Source organism: Mustela putorius, unplaced genomic scaffold (assembly GCF_011764305.1).
Source record: "Mustela putorius furo isolate JIRA1106 unplaced genomic scaffold, ASM1176430v1.1 tig00000430_pilon_pilon_pilon, whole genome shotgun sequence".
NCBI lineage: Eukaryota > Metazoa > Chordata > Mammalia > Carnivora > Mustelidae > Mustela > Mustela putorius.
The window spans coordinates 25021598-25041422 of NW_025421377.1; the positions used below are offsets into that span (position 1 = coordinate 25021598).

At 47.0% G+C, this 19825-nt stretch overlaps 2 protein-coding genes across 3 annotated transcripts in view; both read right to left on the minus strand.

Moving 5' to 3' along the window:
• The window catches only part of NUP54 (nucleoporin 54), a 36181-nt gene extending 34664 nt beyond the window's left edge, over positions 1–1517 (minus strand). The window contains exons 1-2 of one of the 2 annotated variants that reach the window (XM_004766242.3): positions 1375–1511; positions 151–312 (exon numbers count right to left, since the gene is read on the minus strand). In XM_004766242.3, the coding sequence (XP_004766299.1) occupies positions 151–312; positions 1375–1441 (229 nt within the window). In that variant the 5' untranslated portion in view covers positions 1442–1511. Of the gene's footprint in view, positions 1–150; positions 313–1374 lie in introns of both variants that reach the window. The other variant, XM_004766243.3, reaches the window with a different exon arrangement.
• Positions 1518–4761: 3244 nt separating this feature from the next.
• The window catches only part of SCARB2 (scavenger receptor class B member 2), a 70762-nt gene continuing 55698 nt past the window's right edge, over positions 4762–19825 (minus strand). The window contains exons 8-12 of the mRNA XM_045079894.1: positions 15865–15983; positions 14268–14341; positions 12020–12071; positions 8900–9058; positions 4762–7452 (exon numbers count right to left, since the gene is read on the minus strand). Of these exons, the coding sequence (XP_044935829.1) occupies positions 7414–7452; positions 8900–9058; positions 12020–12071; positions 14268–14341; positions 15865–15983 (443 nt within the window). The 3' untranslated portion in view covers positions 4762–7413. The remainder of the gene's footprint in view (positions 7453–8899; positions 9059–12019; positions 12072–14267; positions 14342–15864; positions 15984–19825) is intronic.

The following is a 19825-nucleotide window of genomic DNA, read 5'->3' on the forward strand; positions in this document are numbered from 1 at the left end:
CATCTTCTAGGACGGGCGAAGCTGGGCGCCAGGGCTGCGGCTCCGGCCCCGGCGCGCGCACCTCCCCCGCCGCCAGGCCGGCCGCGCTCCGGCCCGCATTCTTGGACTCCGGCGCCCGCCGCCCGCCGCGCGGACGACCCCCGCATCTACCTGCGCTCGCCAGGCTGTTACCGAAACTGAACGGCGTCGCCGAGGTCGTCGGAACGCCGAAGTTCCCAATGTTAAAGTTCACTGCGGGGTTAGCGGTTAGTCCGAAACCCCCAAAATTAAACCCACTGGCGGTGGAGTTGGCGGTCTCAAGCCCGCCGAACGCTGACGGCGCGGCGGAGCCACCACAGAGACGCGGAGCGGGAGGGAGAAGCCGAGAGGAGAGAAGGGAGAGAAAGCGAGACCAGGGTTAGCGGCGTCGGCAGGCGCCCCGGGGCGAGGCCAACCCGGCCCGGGCCCCAGGCGGGCGAGGAAGGCGCAGGCGGGGACCGAGCGCGAGCGCGAGCGCGACGCCCCGCCGCGGGGACCCCAGCGCCGCCCCGAGGACCCGCGCCGCACGCAGCGCGCGGCCCCCGGCCCGCAGCTCCCCGCGCCCGGCAGCGGGGACCGAGCGGGGTCCGAGCCGGGGCCGAGCCGGAGCCGAGCGGGGTCCGAGCCGGGCCGAGCGGGGACCGAGCGGGGTCCGAGCCGGGCCGAGCGGGGTCCGAGCCGGGCCGAGCGGGGTCCGTGCCGGGGCCGAGCCGGAGCCGAGCGGGGTCCGAGCCGGGGCCGAGCGGGGTCCGAGCCGGGTCCGAGCCGGGGCCGAGCCGGGACCGAGCCGGGGGCCGAGCCGGGACCGAGCCGGGGGCCGAGCCGGGGCCGAGCGGGGGCCGAGCGGGGCCGAGGGGCCGAGCCGGGCCGAGCCGGGCCAGCCGGGACCGAGCCGGGGGCCGAGCCGGGGCCGAGCGGGGGCCGAGCCGGGGCCGAGCCGGGCCGAGCCGGGGCCGAGCCGGGGCCGAGCCGGGGCCGAGCCGGGGCCGAGCCGGGGCCGAGCCGGGCCGAGCGGGGCCCCGCGGCTGAGGGGAGGAGGACAGGGCGGGTCTCCCGCGGCGGCAAAGAGGAGCCGCCCCCAGAGTCTCCCGGGAGGGCTCCCGGCGGCCGGAAGCGAGCCGAGGGAGGACCGGGCCCACGACCCGGGCTGCGCCTCGAAGCCCCCGCGGCCCCCTCAGGAGTCGCCCGGGCCCGCTCTGCCGCCGCCCGCCCTTCCCCGAAGCACGAAACCCCCCGAGCGGCCGAAGCCTCCCCCTCCCCCTCCCCCTCGACCCGCCACCCGGAGCATCTCGGACCGAGGGGGTGGACCGGAGGCCTCACTTCCTCCCCGGGAGAAGGTCCGAGAGGCTCACTCACCCGCGGGCGCCGCAGTGGCTGCAGCGGTGCCGGAGGTGCCCGCAGGAGCCCCAAAGTTGAAAGCCATGTCGCGGGAGCAGGGGACCGAGACTCTGCTCCCGCGACATCCGGTGCACTCCGCTTTTCAGTCCCGCGGGGAAACCGCCCTCGGACTAGGGAGTTCCGCCTCTTTTCGGGCCCAGCCTCCGAGGCCGGAACGCCGGAAGGGCGCACGCGGCGGGGGCGCGGGGGCGGGAACGCGCCGCCGGCTTCCGGGGGCTTCGGGGCTCTGCGTGGCCGGGGGCGTCTCAGCCGCGGGCGGGAGCTGGGAGTCGGCGGGGCGTGCGGTGCGGAAGCCCCTAAGTGCGGCGGTAGGGAGGCCCCGTGGAAGCATGTGCGGGAGGTTGAGTAGGAGTGTGATGAGGACGGAGAGGAAGGCCGCGGCCTCACCTCCGTGGCGGAGGGTACAGGGCGGATGCTAAGACTCACGGAGGCTCCCGGAGCAGCCTGACAGTCAGGGGTACATGGGAGAAAGGGTCAATAGAGATGCCTTTGAGGATGGTATCTCTAGCCCCCCCCCTTTTTAAAAAAAATATGACAAACCTTATAGAATTATTTGATTCTTAAATCTATGTGCTCGTATACTTTAGTAAAAATAAAAATAACAATAACAAGCCCACATTGTGTTTATCAAAATGACAAATCCTTGGACCCATCTGCTTTTAAGAATTCATCTTACAAATGGGCAAAATTTTGGACAAGTTTGTTGGTTAGAGCATTGCCGATAATAAGTGACTGGAAACACGGGTTTGCTTCAACAGTTGGATTGATACAAAGGAGTACTATTCAGACATGGAAGGGGAACAGTAGAGCTCTTTCTGTGCTTAAAAGAAAAAGATCTCAAAGATGTATTACAGGGACGCCTGGGTGGCTCAGTGGGTTAAAGCCTCTGCCTTCAGCTCGGGTCATGATCTCAGGGTCCTGGGATCGAGCCCCACATTAGGCTCTCTGCTCAGCAGGGAGCCTGCTTCCCCCCACCCCCCTCTCTCTACCGGCCTCTCGGCCTACTTGTGATCTCTCTCTCTCTCTCTCTGTCAAATAAATAAATAAATAATCTTTTAAAAAATGTACTACATAAAAGACAATTAGAAAACCTTCTCCGGTATGCTACGATTTTGGTGATGAAAAAGGGGGTTAGAATATGCAAATACGCATTCTTGTATAAAATATTCCTGGGAAGATAGGTATAAAAAGGTGAGTGACATTAGTTAACCCCTGGGAAGATGAACTGCGTGTCTGGGAGACGGTGGAAGCCTTTTCACCATAAACCCCTTTTATGCTTTTTGAAAATGTAAATGGTTTACCTACTCAAAAAAACGAAATCACGCCAACAGTGGTAATCGCAGGAGTCCCAACAGTGGTAATCGCAGGAGTCCCAGTGAGAGTGCCGACGGAGGGAGGAGAACAGCAGGAAGGGAGACAGGAGCAGATGGATTGGCAGGTGTGGAGGGAAGAGGAAGGAGAAGTTTAGCAAGAGTCCCTGTTCTCTGGCCTGCACGACTGGGTGGATTGCGGTGCCATTCCTCGGTAGTGGGAATTTGGAATGAAGACAAGAAAAAATGAATTCCTTTTTTTTTTTTTTTTTTTTTTTTTTTGCTTTCTGGATTTGAGGACGATCTGGCGGAGGCTATCCAGCAGGTGTTGTTGGTACGTGTCGGCTGGAACCGTTCAGGTTGTAACGGAAGTCAGGGAGTCAGTGGAGTGGTCAGGAAGAGTTATCAAGCCAGAAGAGGTTGCCGCTGATCGCAGGTATTGAGAAGAAAGGAAACGGCCCCCAAGGGAGCCAGAGAGAGCGTGGTTGGAGAGCAGGAGAGCCCGCAGAGTGCAGTCGCAGAAATGATGCGGGGACGGGGAGAGGGAGCGGGATGAACAACGACGGGGAGTCTGTTCCACAGCAAGCCCTCCCTGACCCCCCTTCCTCCACCAGGGCAGGAACTCTTTTTTTTTTTTTTACTGGTTTTATCCCTACTGCGAGCAGAGGGCCTACCCCTGCAACAGACTTTATTCAATACTGTGGGGTGATGAATGAGTCCTGTGACATGTCCCTCTCCCTTGCCTTTCCCATATTCATCTCCAAGCCCCACATACTTTATCTTTTAAACATTTCTAAAATACTTCATCTCCCCTGCCATCTCCCCGATTCCAATTATCATTGTCCTTCGCCTAGACCAGGGATTAGCAAATGATGGCCCATGTGGACTGTTGTCTATTTGGGTAAAGACACACAGACAGGCCCATTTGCTTACATGGTGCCTACGACTGCTTTCATGATCCAAGAGCAGAATTGAATAGTTGTGACAAGAGAGGTCTGCAAAGCCAAAACTTTTTCATCTGGCCCTTTACAGAAAAGGTTTGCCAACCCTGACCATGACATTGCAGGAGCCCTTGTAGTGCGGTGAGCAGGAGAGTCAGATGGTGACCTCATTCTGGGGTGCCCAGAGAACCAGCTAACTGTAGCTAGGAGTTCCCCCCTCTGCTGGGAGAAGGGGCTGCAGCCAAGCTCAGGTCCCATGGAGCCAGGGTCTTCTCTTCCCCAGTGATTCCACTGGCAGCTGGCATTCCCGATTTCTAGACAGCATTCACCCCAATCCAAACTTCCTGTGGCTCAATGGCTTGTACATTCCTTCATGGACAAGACTGCTTCTTCACGCTTGTCTCTTCAAAAGGGGGACTAGAAGGCAGATTTGTACTCTTTAGTGAGACCAAGCAGTACTCTGGCCCTTGGCTGGCCTCTCCGTGGGATGAGAGGAGGTTGGAGGGTCTGCGCCTTTTATCTTGCTCTTCTGGACCTATACATTTTTATTTTCCCCAACAAAACCAATTAATTAACCCTTGCTGTGCAGCTCTGTGGAGTTCTCCCTGGAGTCCGGTGCATGACCCCCATCTCACATGCCAACGCAGACCCCAAAGGGACCCACCCAACATGGCAGCCTCCTCACTGACCTCCCTGTATCCACATAAGACTCTTCCAGTTTACTCACCTCGCAGCCAGAGCAGGCCTCGCTAAACAAACCTGCCATGTCCTATTTTGTCACTTGTAAACATGTTCCTTCCTGCTCCTGCCCCCTTTGGTTAAGGGCCAATATGTCGGCCTACTGACCCCCAGTGCTGCTAAGGGGCTTGCAGGCCTCTAGAGAAAGCCCTGGGGCAGAGAAACTCGCTGTGGACCCACTTCAAGCTTGATGGGTCAGGCTCTCTGGACCCGTCCACCACAGCTAAGCAGAACTCACAGGGAGCCCAACAGGTGAGACTCAGGCCTGCATCTGTCACAAGGACAAAGAACGTCTTTCAAATGAAACTCCAGAGACGATAGTCATCTGATGACATCACATACGATTTCCAGTGAAATTTCATAGAAACAGTTTTATTAGTGAAATACTTCATTGCGTTACGGGTAGAAATAAACAAGTCTAGAATCACATGAAATGAACCAATTATTTCAGCTATAGGAAGAGCATTCTGGTCAGTATTCTGTTTGATGGCCAGGAGCATTTACTTCCAGAAACAATGCCCAGACAGCAAGCGTGAAGGTCACCCTTTGCAGAACTCGTGTCTCAAGCAATTTAAATAAAAAAACAAAAACCAACCTCCCTTCAGTAAAAACCCCAATAGGGGCTAGTCCTATAGTACTCACTGCACTTGATCATTAGTGATCTTTCCAGAACATAAAGAAATTAAGTCCAGTAGGAAAAGCCTTGAGCTACCAGTGGCAAAGCCCATTCCCTGTCCTGTGTTCAACTCTCAGATTTCCCTGAGAGAGGCATAGTCACCTCCCTCTGTTCGGTTTCTCCCTAAACTGAGTGTCATAGTACAGGACACACGTATTTTGTGATAACAACAATCACAGACTTTGGAGGCCTTTCCAGGATAAGGGCTCCGAGAGAATCAGTGAGGAAGTCTGTTATGCTCAACCTAAAGCCCGAGAGGCACGTTTGTTCTTTTTAACCAACCAATAACCCTGACGTCAGTGTATGGGCTTTCCACAGATTTTTCAGAGGCATAATATCACATGGGATGTTAAGCCAAATCACTATGAAGAATTGCAAGGTGGTAATGTGTTTTGGTCTCCCTGCCTGTGTGGGAGTCAGTCTGAAAGCGTACATGTACATGGGCTGTTATCATTCATGGTATTTAGAAATTTCCTCCTCACAGATACCCTGATAATAGGATGAACCAATAAACATGCACTGGTTCATCAGTTTTATTCATGTGGATAAGTGGATAAACAAAAGAATATAGTCAAATATCGATAAATTTAAAAATCTAGATATTTGGCATTATTGAAGACAAAATATTTTCAATTTAGTTTTTCCCCTTTTGGTGATTTGGGATATCTGTAAGTTCTATCTTCATTCACAGAGAAGTTGTGAGTTTAACGAATTAGCCCCTTCAAGAAGGGAACACGTCACATATTGTGTTGGTGTAGAGAGAAAGAAACTGGGGCAAATAATGGGATTACCACCTCCACACAGGATCAGAAGCTGTATTTGTGACAGTCATGGCCTTCTCTCTTCATTTGCTACACTGAAATCCAGCGTCAGACAGAAAATCCTAAGATAATTCAGCTGTTATGAAATTCTCTGTGCACTCTGCCGGATAACTATACAGTTTTCTCGATCAAAAATGAATAGTGAACTTTGAGAACCAAGAAAATGCCCTTAAATATGCTTGAATTTGTGTCACATGGTGGTTCCTAATCCTCTGATTTAGGCTGCACTGAAAGCCAAGGGGTCTTCTGAAAAGAGGTGGCCCTGCCCCCTGGGTCCCTAGGGACCTTTCTTTAAAGCCTTTTCTGTGCAATATTTTAAAACCCCCTCATTCATTCTGTCAGTAAGATGATTGTCACAGGATGTGTAGGGCATATTTTTCTCTCTCCATGAGTGACAGTGAACCACAGAACACTGGAAGAGGTCAAATCTGGGGACAGAAAGCCAACTTACAAAAACAATTTCAAAGTTCCCATGAAGACTGCCCCGGAAGAAATATCCTGTGAGCACCGTCAGACTTCCTGAAGTGTGTGTGTAACTCGGGCTGTGAATGGATGGATTTCCCATATTCATAAATAATTTTACAAAGAATCACTCAATAATATTGTCATTAATAGAGTATCATATTTGGCGCGGGTGACTGGGGGAAAAATCACTTACTGGTGACACCTCTCCGAAGCACCTTTCCATACCAAGATCATTTTGACTAAAAACAAAACAAAAAACCCTCCCAAACTACGCACAAATGTCATAACTAGCATTTACTTCTACACCACATGAAACATCTGTACCTGTCCACACCAACATTACCTGTACATCCTCTCAATTCGCAAAAGTACGAGCAAAAATGCCTCAGGTGCTTAATCACAATCAACTCCCAGGGTTCGCCCCACAGCACACCCCCCACACCCCTTCCCCACTGCGCTTGCGAGGAGTCAAAAGATCGAATTATTTTCCTGGAGGAATTATGAACTGAAGATTAGCATGAAATACAATATACCACTTTTTAAAAAGAGGACATTAGATGCCTTTTAAGGATGTATTTATGAGGCTACCATTTTACCCTGGGTTCCGAACTCTTCCTTCCTTCTCTTTTGGGGTGAAATACAACAGAAAATACAACAGAAAATCGTCTTTATATATTTCAAGCACAAAGTTGGTGACTGAAACACACTGAAGAAGGTTAGACGGAGGGACGTTAACAAGCCACGCGGACACATTTTAACCACGACAGTGGTCACACAGTTCTGGAGCTACCAGCACCCAATTAAAAAAAAAATTACTATACAAGAGTTTATTAAATACCTGCCAGACACACGGAAAACAAACAATTTTATAAAGCCTAACGGCCAACCGAGTCAGTCAGTCGTTTAACCTCCTGCCGGGACGCTCTCCTCACTCGCCAGCGCGGGGTCTCCGCCCTCCTCTCCGGGACAGGCCACATGCCCGTGTAGACGCGGATGGTCCGGGTCAGGACAGCTCACACGGCTCCTCCGCCCAGCTCGGGCCGCGGTTAGGTTCGTATGAGGGGCGCCCTTTCGTCTGCGGTTCCCTGAGGACTCCGAAGAGAGGGGACAGCAGCGTCAGGTGGTCCCTTCAGAAAGTTCTCCCAGGGGGGGAAACGCTGGGGGCCAGGGCGGCGGGGGAAGATGGGAGGAGAGTCTGACAGGAGGGCGGCTGTCCCACCTCGGCCGGCTGCTGCCTTGCCCTTGGGCCCTCAGCCTGGCTCCCGATTCCGCAGCAGCGCCCTCCCCGGCACCCCGGGGCCCATAACCCTCACGGACACACTCCATGGACTTGCTCCTTCCTGGCTCAAAACCTACCAGGCAACTAGGTCTCAGAGGCGGTGGGTGCCCAGTCGTCGCCTGCTTGTTGACTACACGCAGACGGTTAATGGCAGGAGCAGTGAGAGCACTGACCTGGGCTTTCACCTGTGCTTGTGAAAATCTCAGTGACTGTGCGACGTCAGACAGGAAGGGAGGCCCAGACACAGGAAGGGCGAGATAATCACCTCCGACACAGGAAGGGCGAGATAATCACCTCACACCTAAGTCACGCTGCCCTGATGGGCACAGCGGAAGAGAAATCGTGTCGGACACAGGGAAATCCGAGCTAATACTATTCCGATGGTTTCAACCTATTTCATTTCCTCCCTCACATTGGCCTCAGACACTTAGTTGAAGCGTCTAGAAGGGGGGGAAAGCCTTTGGTGCAGAAAGGGACACTGCTCCCACAGGAAAGGCTCCTTCATGGTGGAGCTGGGAGGGCCAGGTGGTCACTTAGGTCAACCGAACTCTGTTTATCCCAACCATTTGTTGTGGGGGGGTGGGACGTTACTGGTCCCCTGTGCCAGTCATTTCATACGCAGGGATGACTCAGTGGGAGGCATCTTCTGGCATCCTCTGATTCCTTCCAAGCAGGTCTCTGCTTGTCTTGACTTTATAATCTTTGAATTACTTCATCCCACAACTCATGCTTATCGAGCTCCTATGAAATGCTAACGCCAGGGCCAAGTGCTTTCTGTTCACTATACCCTTTAATCCTCACGAAAAACCTCTTCAAGCAGGTTCTCTCATGATCCCACTTTACAGATGAAGAACTAAGGCCCATTTTAGTGCCACGCCACCACTAAGAGGCGGAACTGGGATTTGAACCAGTCTGACACCAAAGTCCAGACGTTTAGCTGTTAAATATTCTCCCTCTCCTTTCGGGTTATTTTCAGAAATATGAAGCTCAGTGCCAGGTATTCCAGGCCTACCAAGACAGCCCCCACTTCTAGAGAGCATCACTGCATTCCTCCTCCCTCTCTGACACACTCGCTTTGCTTCCTTTGGTTCAGTAGTAACGCGGCCAGGAAATCACCGCGCCCAGCACAAACCCCCAGATAACCCCCTGGGGGTTCCGGTGACGGAGCCGTTGACAGCCCTGTAGTGGAGCACAGCGGACCTCATCGGGTAAAGTTACCCAGTGAGGGAGATGCTCCTCCAGCCACTGCTCACCTCGTCCATGGACCCCTGTCCTTTGCACGCAAGCCAGGTGAAGACCAATCCAAAAAACACGCCCAGCGCCATGATGATGTAGGGTATGTTGGTGACGATCAAAGTGGTGTTAATCACAGACTTCAGTCGACTTGCAGTCTCTTTATCAATGAGAACACTCTGGAAGGCAAGAAAATAGTATTCCCCTGATTACTAAATACGCAGGCTGTAAAGTTTTTTGCTCTATCTTTCCTCCAACTCATTAACCATAATTTGGGTAAGTCTTCCCGTTAGCAAACTGAAGAGACTAAAAATTCATTTATAAATTAGAGTAACCAGAAGGGGCATTTATTCATTAACATCTTTTTTTTTTTTTTTTCCTGAACACATGTCTTCCTTTCCAATTAGGTTGGAAGTAGGAGGGAAAGAGTAATAAAACATAACAAAGTAACACCATCATTTGTATCAGACAACTCCAACACATCCTTTAATATCTAATTCAACATAACTTCCAACCAGAAGTTTTCTCTGGCCAACTCAGGCCTGTTAAAAGTCCCTTTACTAAGCTTCTGTACCAGTCCCTAAAACCCCCATCATTGCGCACTCTGTGCGGTAACTGTCTGTTGATCTGTAGGTCTCCTTGTGACTGTGAGGTTTCCAAAGGCAAGACTTACATCTTAATCACCTCAATGTCAGAAATAGCACTCTACACACAGTAGGTGCTGAATTAATGCCAGTTGACTAACTGAATGAAATATTCCAAAAATAATATGCACAAAGTATAATTACTGTCTTGGTTAAATCCTTAGTGATGGAGACCAGGGGTCTCAGGACCCTGGCTGGCTCTGTCGGTAGAGTGTACAACTTTTGGTTTCTGGGTGGTGAATTCGAGCCCCTTGTTAGGTGTAGAGATTACTTAAACATAAAATCTTTTTTAAAAAGTTTCTTAAAAATAAAAGTAACCTAAAAAGACCAGAGGTCTCAACAGGTTGTCTAAAGAAGTCATGAGGCTCACTAGAATTCCAGAGGGTATTGATAACCAAGAAAATGTTCTAGAATAACACTTTCTGGATGCAGAACAAATATCTTATCTCTTTATTTTTTTTTTAAGATTTTATTTATTTATTTGACAGAGATCACAAGTAGGCATAGAGGCACAGAGGCAGGCAGAGAGAGAGAGGAGGAAGCAGGCTCCCTGCCAAGCAGAGAGCCCGATGCGGGACTCGATCCCAGGACCCTGACATCATGACTTGAGCCGAAGGCAGCGGCTTAACCCACTGAGCCACCCAGGCGCCTATCTTATCTCTTTAAATTGTAATGGGTGAGATGTCTGGAGAGCTTAATTTCATAAAAATTATGAGCAACAAATGGAACTTTGGGCTTAATTTAGGCTGAACCTGCACCAGACTGGGGCAGAGGATGGGTTTCTAGGACTGGAGCTTCCAGTAACTGAACAAGATCCAAAAAGGAGGTGGGAGAGCAGTATCCAAGGTCACATCAAGGTCTAATGTTTCCTTTTTGGAGAGTAGAGTCAAGTCCTTTCTAGGAGGTACCAAAAGCACAAGGTTTTACTCCTCAATTCCCTGGACTCAATACAGTCTTCAACAAAAAAGCAAAGCGATCGTTGAGTTGGAGGGGACTTCAAATGTAAACACAATTAGGAACACAAGCCGGCAGAGCAGGGTCCTTCCCCATTTTCAAAAAGCCCTGCTTCTGAGTCCTTCTCTGCAAATAGTAACAATGACAACTCGGGAGCAACTGCAAACAGATCCTAGAAATTGGTGAATATTGCTTACATTTTCCTAGCAAACAATGAAAGTCTTGTCTTAGAATTGCAATCATAAACCCTTCAAAAGTTTATAAATGTGGCTACCAAAGTAATGCCAGATGAAAAAAGAAGGTTATAAAACTGTATTTATGGAGTGGTCTCAACTATCTAATATCACAAGCAGAATAATGTTAAGAGGCAACAGGAGCCATGTCAGCTGCACTTGTTTCTGAAGGGCAGGTTATCAGTGATTTGCCTTTTAAATATTTTAAAAAATTTTTAATTGAGGTATAATTGACATAAACAGATTAGTTTTGGGTATACAATATAATGGCTCAATATTTGTTTGGTGATTCACTTCTAAAGTATAAATTTAATAATTTTCCAAGAGCTTTATAAACAGCTCATGTTAGTCTGACAAAGTGTAAGACACTAAATTATTTTTTACAAAGTTATTATTGGAAACACTTTAACCACACGCTGTTGAGTAAAATAAGCAAGTTAAGAATAATATCAATCTCACCCAGGTTTTGTGAAAGTTATTTTAGCTTTCCTTTTTCTTGCCAATCACTGTTACTGAATTTTCTATACAGAGCAAGATTATTAATTAATTAATTAATTAGGGAACAGAGAAAAATAACATAAACTTTAAAAAATGGTGCCATTAACAACAGAAGCAAGCCAATCAAGAATTTATTAGAGAGGCAAAGCCCCCTACATGTTCCCCCTCCAAACTGAGTAGGAGAAAGAGAGAAGTTGAGGGGATTTGTACAGTAAATGCACGTGATTCAGAAAAGAATTTATCACAGGTGTCTGAGATAGCAGGTGGTTTACTGAGCTTTCTGAAAATGTTTTTATTTGCAGAACTTTAATTTATACCTAATATTTTGGGATAAAATTTCTATGGGAGTAGTGTGAAAGAAAGAAGTATTTCATTAGCGAAATACTTTTTGTTTGAACTATGACAGGTCTGTGTCCTATAATTCATGATAGATGTTTGTTTATCAGGAAGTTAAAAAAAAACCCTGTAGGCTATGATAAAAGATAATGCAACCATGTATCACTAAAATGTCCACAGTGTTTGACATTGCTTCATTTAGCTCTGCATTTTGTTTCTGACATAACCAGCTGCCCAGAAAAAGAGTTTCCCCCAAAATATGTTCTTGAGAAAGGAAATTTTTTCAAATCTCAAACACAGTCAGCCTCATGTAAACATATAAACAGAAAACTTTCTGAAGACAAACAAGTTTTTAAAAATCAGTGGCCCCCTTTCTCACATCTTACATCGCGCAGTCACAGTAGCAGATGACATACCGGAAGTCTCCCACACTTTCACAAGTGAAATATACCCGTGGCTCCCTCCCACGACTTACCTCATTGATATACATCACTGGGAAAACCAGGGTTCTAATGTTTCCCGTTTCACTATAAAGAGAAAAGGTGACAAATCAAGACTACCATGAGATAGCACCTCATACCTGTTAGAGGGGCTAGGGTCAAAAGGCAAAATGTAGTGTATGTTGGTGAGGATGTGGATGAAAGAAATCCTTGAACCCTGTTGGTGGGAAGGTAAATTGGTGCAGCCAGTCTGGAAAAGAGCATGCAGGTTCCTCGAAAAATTTAAAACAGAACTACCATATAATGGCATATGGTACCATATAATGGTATAGAATGACCATATAGCATTTTCACTTCTGGATATTTAGCCAAAGAAAACAAAAACACTAACTCAAAAAGATACATGCACCCCTAGGTTCACTGCAGTATTTTTTTCCAGTAACCAAGATTTGGAAACAACCAAAGTGTCCATCAATGGATGAATCAATAAAGGAAACTTGATATATATTCACACTGGAATGAATACTACTAAGCCATAAAAAAGAACACAATCTTGCCATTTGGGACAACCTGAATAGGCCCTGGGGGCACTACACTAAGCGGATCAGCAGAGAAGGACAAATGCTATATATTCTCCCTTACACGAGGAATCTAAAACAAACAAAGCAAACAAACTGAGCCCACAGATGACACAGAGAACGGATGGGTGGCTGCCAGAGTTGGGGGCTGGGGGTGGGCAAAATGGGTGGAGGGAGTCAAAGGATAAAAATTTCCAGTTATAAAATAAGTCAGTCCTGGGGATGTAACATACAACACGGCAACTATAGTGAATAATATTGTAAGCACAGTGAGAGCTGCTAAGAGAGTAGATCTGAAAAGTGTCATTGCAAGAAGAGAAATCTGTACCTAGTGTGGTGATGGGTAACTAGACTGACTGGGCTGATCCTTCTGTAATACATCTAAATGTCGACTCATTATATTGTCAACCTGAAGCTAATATAATGGATGTCAATCGTGCCTCAATACAAAAAAAGATGATGTCTGAGATTATTTTATAGACATCCTCATTATGATAGCACACTGGCTGGAGAGATAAGTTGTGGGAGCAGGGCTCCCCACTGAGCGCAGAGCCCAGTGTATGGCTGCATTTCACAACCTGAAGATCAAGACCCTAGCCGAGATCAAAACTCAGATGCTTAATCGACTGAGCCACTAGGCACCCCTCCTCAGAATGTTTTATGACCAGGCCCCTAAGTATTGTCTTCGCTCGAGCCCAGAGCACGTTAGCAAGAACCAGCTCTATACCTGCTGTTTGGGGGACCCGATCTCATTTAATTCTCTCACTAGTCTCCTGCGATAGGTACCACTGTCCCAGGGATTATGGGTGGTATTATGTCCCATAATCCCTGGGACAGTGGTACCTACCACCTGCCCAGGACCAAAAGGACTGTAATTTCATTTTGATTCTAAGGCTCTAGGTCTTAACTACTAATTTATACTGCCTCAGGAAAATACACAGGGGTGGCAAAATGCATTCTTGCAAACCACATTTATTTTTCAGAAAGATCCATGACATGTGGGGTTAAATCTGCAAATCTGATGGGGGAGCCAAGTGCTGTAATAGATAGATGGGTAGACAGACAGAAACAAAGAATAGATACCTACCATTATGTACAGTTTTGCAATTTGTTTTTTAAGTCATAAGCATCTTCTCATACCCCTAAAATTCCCATTGAAAAGTCTCAGCAGGAGATTATACTTAGTGACCCTAGTTAAACGGTGGCTTTTAGATGGAGTGTGAGGAGGAGAGGCTGGACTCAGGAGCCTATGTGAACTGCCCCTTAACTGGGAGCCTGTGGCCCTGGGTGGGAGCAGTGGGCAGACAGGAAGGGAGGCGACCAGAGTCGTGGCAAGGGCGGGCAACGCCGCATGCCATGGAGAGGCGCGCACTCTGTAGCCTTACGTCACCTCTCCGTGCCTTGGTTTCCTCATCTGTAAAATGGGGCTAACACAGCGTAACCATGAGGAATACATGAGTTCCTGTGTGTATCATACAATGCTTGGAACAATGTGTGATCCACAGAGAGCAGGCTCTAGGTGTTTGGTTAAATAAAGTACGTAAATTCCAAGACCAGGACAGCCTCTGCGGGCGCTGATGATGCCTCATCCCTGAAGGGCAGGAGGGGGCAGGCTTAGAAAGGGATCCGTCTCCTGACATCGACCCACCGGAGAGTCAGTGCAGCCAAACCACCCACTGCCTCCGACGAAAGAGGTAAAACTTACGCAAAGTCTTCTAACTTCTTGACGTAAACGTTGATCTGGAACCTCTTCGCGGCTCTTAGAATAATTCCAGTCAACTGCGATCAGAGGAGTGGGAAGAAAACACGAGGGCTTATTAAAACCGTGAACAGCTTTTCTCGGCAAAGCACCAGCTCCATGGGATGCTCAGAACCAGCGTGGCCGCTGCCAGGTCCGCGAGGACAGGTGGGACACGGGAACACGGACCCCAGGGCAGAGGCAGAACCGCGGCTGTGGTCGGGTGCCTGGTGGACCACTGCCTCCCAAACTTCACTACGCGTGCGAGCTCTGGGGCCTTGGGACCATGCAGACCGTGATGCCGCAGGGCTAGAGTGAAGCCTGACATGGGGTGCGGCTGGCGAGCACCCAGGATGCTCCCCTGGGGATGGTGAAGCCCTGGGCAACCCTGCCAGGAGGGAGCTCTGAGCCCGAGAGCGGGCCCCGGGACGGTCGGGACGCCCACGAAGCCGGAAGGTGGTCTGCCCGTGGCCGCTTCGCCTCTGAACTGGGGTTAAGGGACTGCCCTGGCCCTCGGGGACAAGCACCTGCCCACCTTTCTGCTGAGGAAGAGGAACTGACTGAAGGTGAAGAGAAAAGGCAGGGGAGGGGGGGTGAGGGGGGAAAAACACTTGGATCTTTTTCACAAAAAGATAAAACCATTGATTTCTCAGACACAAGAGCAAAGTGCCTATAAATTGCTGAGCTAAAAGGCTGTTCTTGCTATTTCTTTACTGTTCCCTGTGCTCAAAATCCCCAAAATGAAGATAGCTGACCTCTAACTCAGTTCCAACAGTGAAGGGCTCTCACGTCATAAAACGATATTCCTTTCCTTTTAACGTGGTTTTTAGTTTATCTCCTCTTTGAAAACAGGACTAAAGTACATGTATATCTAATGCCTTTTAAATTAATATCATACAATAAACTCTCAACAGTGCCTGCAGAATGAGGCTTGCTAGAAGTAACTGAGGCTCGGGGCACCTGGGTGGCTCAGTTGTTGAGTGTCTGCCTTCTGCTCAGGTCCTGATCCCAGAGTCCTGGGATCGAGCCCTGCATCGGGCTCCCTGATCCACGGGGAGCCTGTTTCTCCCTCTCCCACTCCACCTGTTTGTGTTCCCTCTCTCGCTGAGTCTCTGTCAAGTAAATAAATAAAATCTTTAAAAAAAAAAAAAAAGCACCATATATTTAAATTTCAACCAAAACATTCCCAGCAGTGAGCAAAGAAAAAATGTGGCTTCGACCCTGCTGATCTGTCTGCCAGTGGGAGAATGTATACACGTTCAAGTCCAAGGCTGGCAGCGGAACACTGGCCAGGTTTTACGGGTCCAATTTCGGTCATTCCAGCAATGCAATGTTTACAGGTGCTTTTTCGTTAGGTTTGCCGCTATTTCTGCCTGTCAGGGCCACACAGTTCAGCCTGTTAGGCCATGAGACTAGGTATCACATGCACAGAGCTGAGGCTTTTCCCCTTGAATATGTATATGCGAGGCAGACAGTAATGTTAACAGGCTCTGGACTAAGCCGATAAACACTGCGTTGGACAGAATAAAATGCAAGCTTTTACCAGGAAGACGTGTGCACTCACAGGATTTATGTCCACAAATGTCTCGTGATCATCCTTATTGGGATGCATGCCGTCTATGGCAGAAACGAACTGCTGGTCCGCTTCGTAGAAGTGTGGGAAAGATATAATAATAGGTGCACCTGCATTTTAAGGAAAACAGAAATGAATGATGTGGTTCTTGAAAGTCCAAGATGAATGGGAAGTTCCTGCCCACAAACCTGGTTCCTACGGAGGGGGAAGTTCTATCCATAAGTAACCTCGGGTGGGGGAGAGGGCAGGTTAAATTCCGTCCGACACCTCCTAGTTTGGGATTTATACTCATTAGCTGACATCTCATTGACCCTAACATTATTTTATTCTACCATATATAGTGAAGTCATGGCTAAATTACATATTCTCCAGTATTTCTTGCACCTATGAAATATAAAGGTTTACACACATTATTTTAATTAACATTCCCAGGAGCCCTATTAAGTTAAACCTATTAACTTCATTTTGCATTTGAGGACAGTGAAGTTCAGAGGTGTTAGAACAAAACACGTCCAGGGGCATCCAGCTGTTGGTGATGAAGGCAGAATTCTAACTGAATGAGAGACATCTCATCTGAAAGCACTTGTTTCAACAGCAAATCTCTACCAGTAAAAGGACTTTTTTTTCCTTTTTGGGGGCCTGCTTTTCTGTTTTTCTGCTTTTCCTGGTTTACCTAAGACAGGCTTTCTTCTCCTGAATATGTTGATACAAAATTTTTTAAGACTTTGCCTGGTCATGCTATCTGCCCAGCATTTGACTAGCTCAAGGTCTGCCCACATGATCTGTTGTTTTTTCTTTTATTTCCTTCCCTATTCATAATAAAACTCAAATAGAGACTGTCTATAATGGCCAAGACAATCCACCTTGCAATCAATGCAACGCCTATCAAAATATCCGTAGCATTTTTCACAGCACTGGTACAAATAATCCTAAAATTTGTAAGATCCTACAAAGACCCCGAATAGGCCAAAGCAATCTTGAGAAATTAGAACAAAGCTGAAAGCATCACAGTTTCAGATTTCAAGATATACTACAAAGCTTTATTAAACAAGTGTATGGTCAATTAATCTATGACAAAGGAGGCAAGAACATACAATGGGGGAAAGACAATCTCTTCAATAAATTATGTTGGGGAAACTGGCCAGCTACATGTAAGAAAATGAAATGGGACCACTTTCTTACACCATATATAAAAATAAACTCAAAACAGGTTAAAGACCCAGCTATGAGCCCTGAAACCATAAGACTCCTAGGGGGAAAAAAAAAACCGGCAATAATCTCTTGGATATTGGCCTTAACAACATATTTATAGATATGTCTCCTCTGGCAAGGGAAACAAAAGCAAAAGGAAGCTATCAGGACCACACCAAAATAAAATCCTTTGGCACAGCAAAGAAAACCATCAACAAAAGAAAAAGGCAACCAACGTAATGGGAGAAGATAAGGGTTCATATCCAATATATATAAAGAACTTACACAACTCAACACTGAAAAAAATAATTTGTTACGAGTGGGCAGAGGACCGGAATAGACATTTCTCCAAAGAAGACATCCAGTTAACTGACAGACACATGAAAAAATACTCAACATCACACATCATCAGAGAAATGCAAGTCGAAATAACAAGGAGCTAGCACTTCACACCTGTTGTTCCGGCTAGTATCAAAAAGAGAAGATTAGAATAACAAATGTTGATGAGAACATGGAGAAAAAGTAACCCTCGTGTGCTGTTGGTGGGTAAACTAGTACCACCACAGTGGAAAATAGTGTAGAGTTTCTTCCAAAAATTAAAAAATAGAAATACCGTATGATCTGATAATTTTATCACTGAGTATTTGCCCTAAGAGAATGAAAATACTAATCTGAAAAGAAACACGCAGCCCTATGTTCACTGAAGCATTACTTACAATAGTGTCATCGATAGAGGAATGGATAAAGAAGCTGCGGCATCTATGTACAACAGAATATTACTGAGGCACAAAAACAGAGTGAGGTCTTGCCATTTGTGACAACATAGATGGACCTAGAGGGTATTATGCTAGGTGAAAGACCTCAGACAAAGACAAATACCATATAATGTCACTTGCTTATAGTATCTAAAATCAAAACAAACAAACAAAACAGTAACAGACCTATAAATATAGAACAGATATATATAAATATATATATATAAATATATAAATATATAAATAACAGACCTATAAATACAGAAAACAATGTGGTGGTTGCTAGAAGGTAGGTGACTGGGGGAGTTGGGTGAAATAAATGGAGGGGATTAAGAGGTACAAACTTCCAGTTATAAAATAAGAAAGTCACACAGACATGAATAGCATAGCATAGTGAATACAGTCAATAATTGTAATAATGTTTTATGGTGACAGATGTGACTGCACTTCCTATGGTGAATGATAATATACAGAATTGTCAAATCACTATGCTGTGAGGCGTTAAAACAGAACACTGTATTGTCAAATATACTTTAATAAAGATTTTTTTAGGAAAGGAACAAATAGGGAAACAAGTTATTAAAAGAAACCTACTCTAGATGGTGCTATTGAAGAGGAGAGAGGGATCCCACAATTGTTGGAGAAATCTGCTTATTGCCAAATAATTTAGATTTGCTTACATTATCTATCAGCCATGCTCAAGACACATACCATCTGTCACATCCGTGTGTTTTGTTTAGGAAGAAACTGTTCACTAAACAGTTTCACAAAGCCATAATTTCCTTATTTGAGATCTACAGTGATCTTTAAAATGTATTTTTAAAGATTTATTGGGTACTTAATAAGGGCCAGACATTGTCTTGAGTGTTTTATATACATAATCTCTCACCTTCACACAATATTTCAAGGAAGTTATCATCAATTCCCATATTACAGATGAGAAAATTGAGGTCTACCTCCGTGTCTTTTCTTTTCGTTTTTTAAGATTTTATTTATTCAACACCAAGAAACACAAGAAGGGGGAGGGAGAGAGGGAACACAAGCAGTGGGACAGGGAGAGGGAGAAGCAGATTCCCCACTGAGCAGGGAGCCCGATGCGGGGCTCTATCTCAGGACCTTGGGATCATGACCTGAGCCGAAGGCAGACACTTAATGACTGAGCCACCCAGGCACCCCTGAGATTTTTACCTCCTTCATCAACTTGGCTAATGTGCTAATAGACAGAATATGGATCAAATCCAGATCTGCCTGACTCTAGAACACTCTCTCATCCCACTATCCAAAATGTTCTCCAAGGAAATTTGAAATACCTGAGGATAATTCCAGAGAGACCAACTTTTCAGTCCACATCTGGGAGTACATAAGAGGCAAGTACATAAGAGGAAAAGGACTGTAGCAAGACGGTGATTTGCCAGAGAGAATCTTTGTTGATCTTGATATCAACTTTTTGAGGAAGCAGAATGTTAGCAAAACAATGAGAAAAAATATGTCCATATTTGTGCCTTGAGCCAGAGGCACATGGACTGAGTGGGCAAGGCACGATTTCAGGACCATCCACCTAGGAAGGAAGCAGGAGAGGTCAGAAGCACGCACTTGCTCCCATTTACTTTGGTCTTATGTATCTCCAGGGAAGGGTGCCATGTCCCCGGGCACAGTGGTTTCCAAATGGTACGCACCACCTTCATGAGAATCACCTGGAGCTCAGGTTAAAAGTACAGGTTCTGGGACCCTGGGACATCTATTTTTAATGACTCTTCAGATCATTCCCCTGCAAGGCCAGGTTTAGGAGCCACTGCCACGGGAGAGAAGGAATAGGGAGGTATACTGCTGACTTGAGACTTACCCCAAAAGGAGATTTTTTTTCAAGCAAATTAGATACAAGGGTAAAAGTTAGCACATTACTTTATTTAGGAAAGAGGGGTTCCAAAATTTCTCAAAAGAAACTTTAAAGAGGAATTGTAGCCTAAGAATTATCACAGCATGGACAGGAGAAGACCCTATGTTCT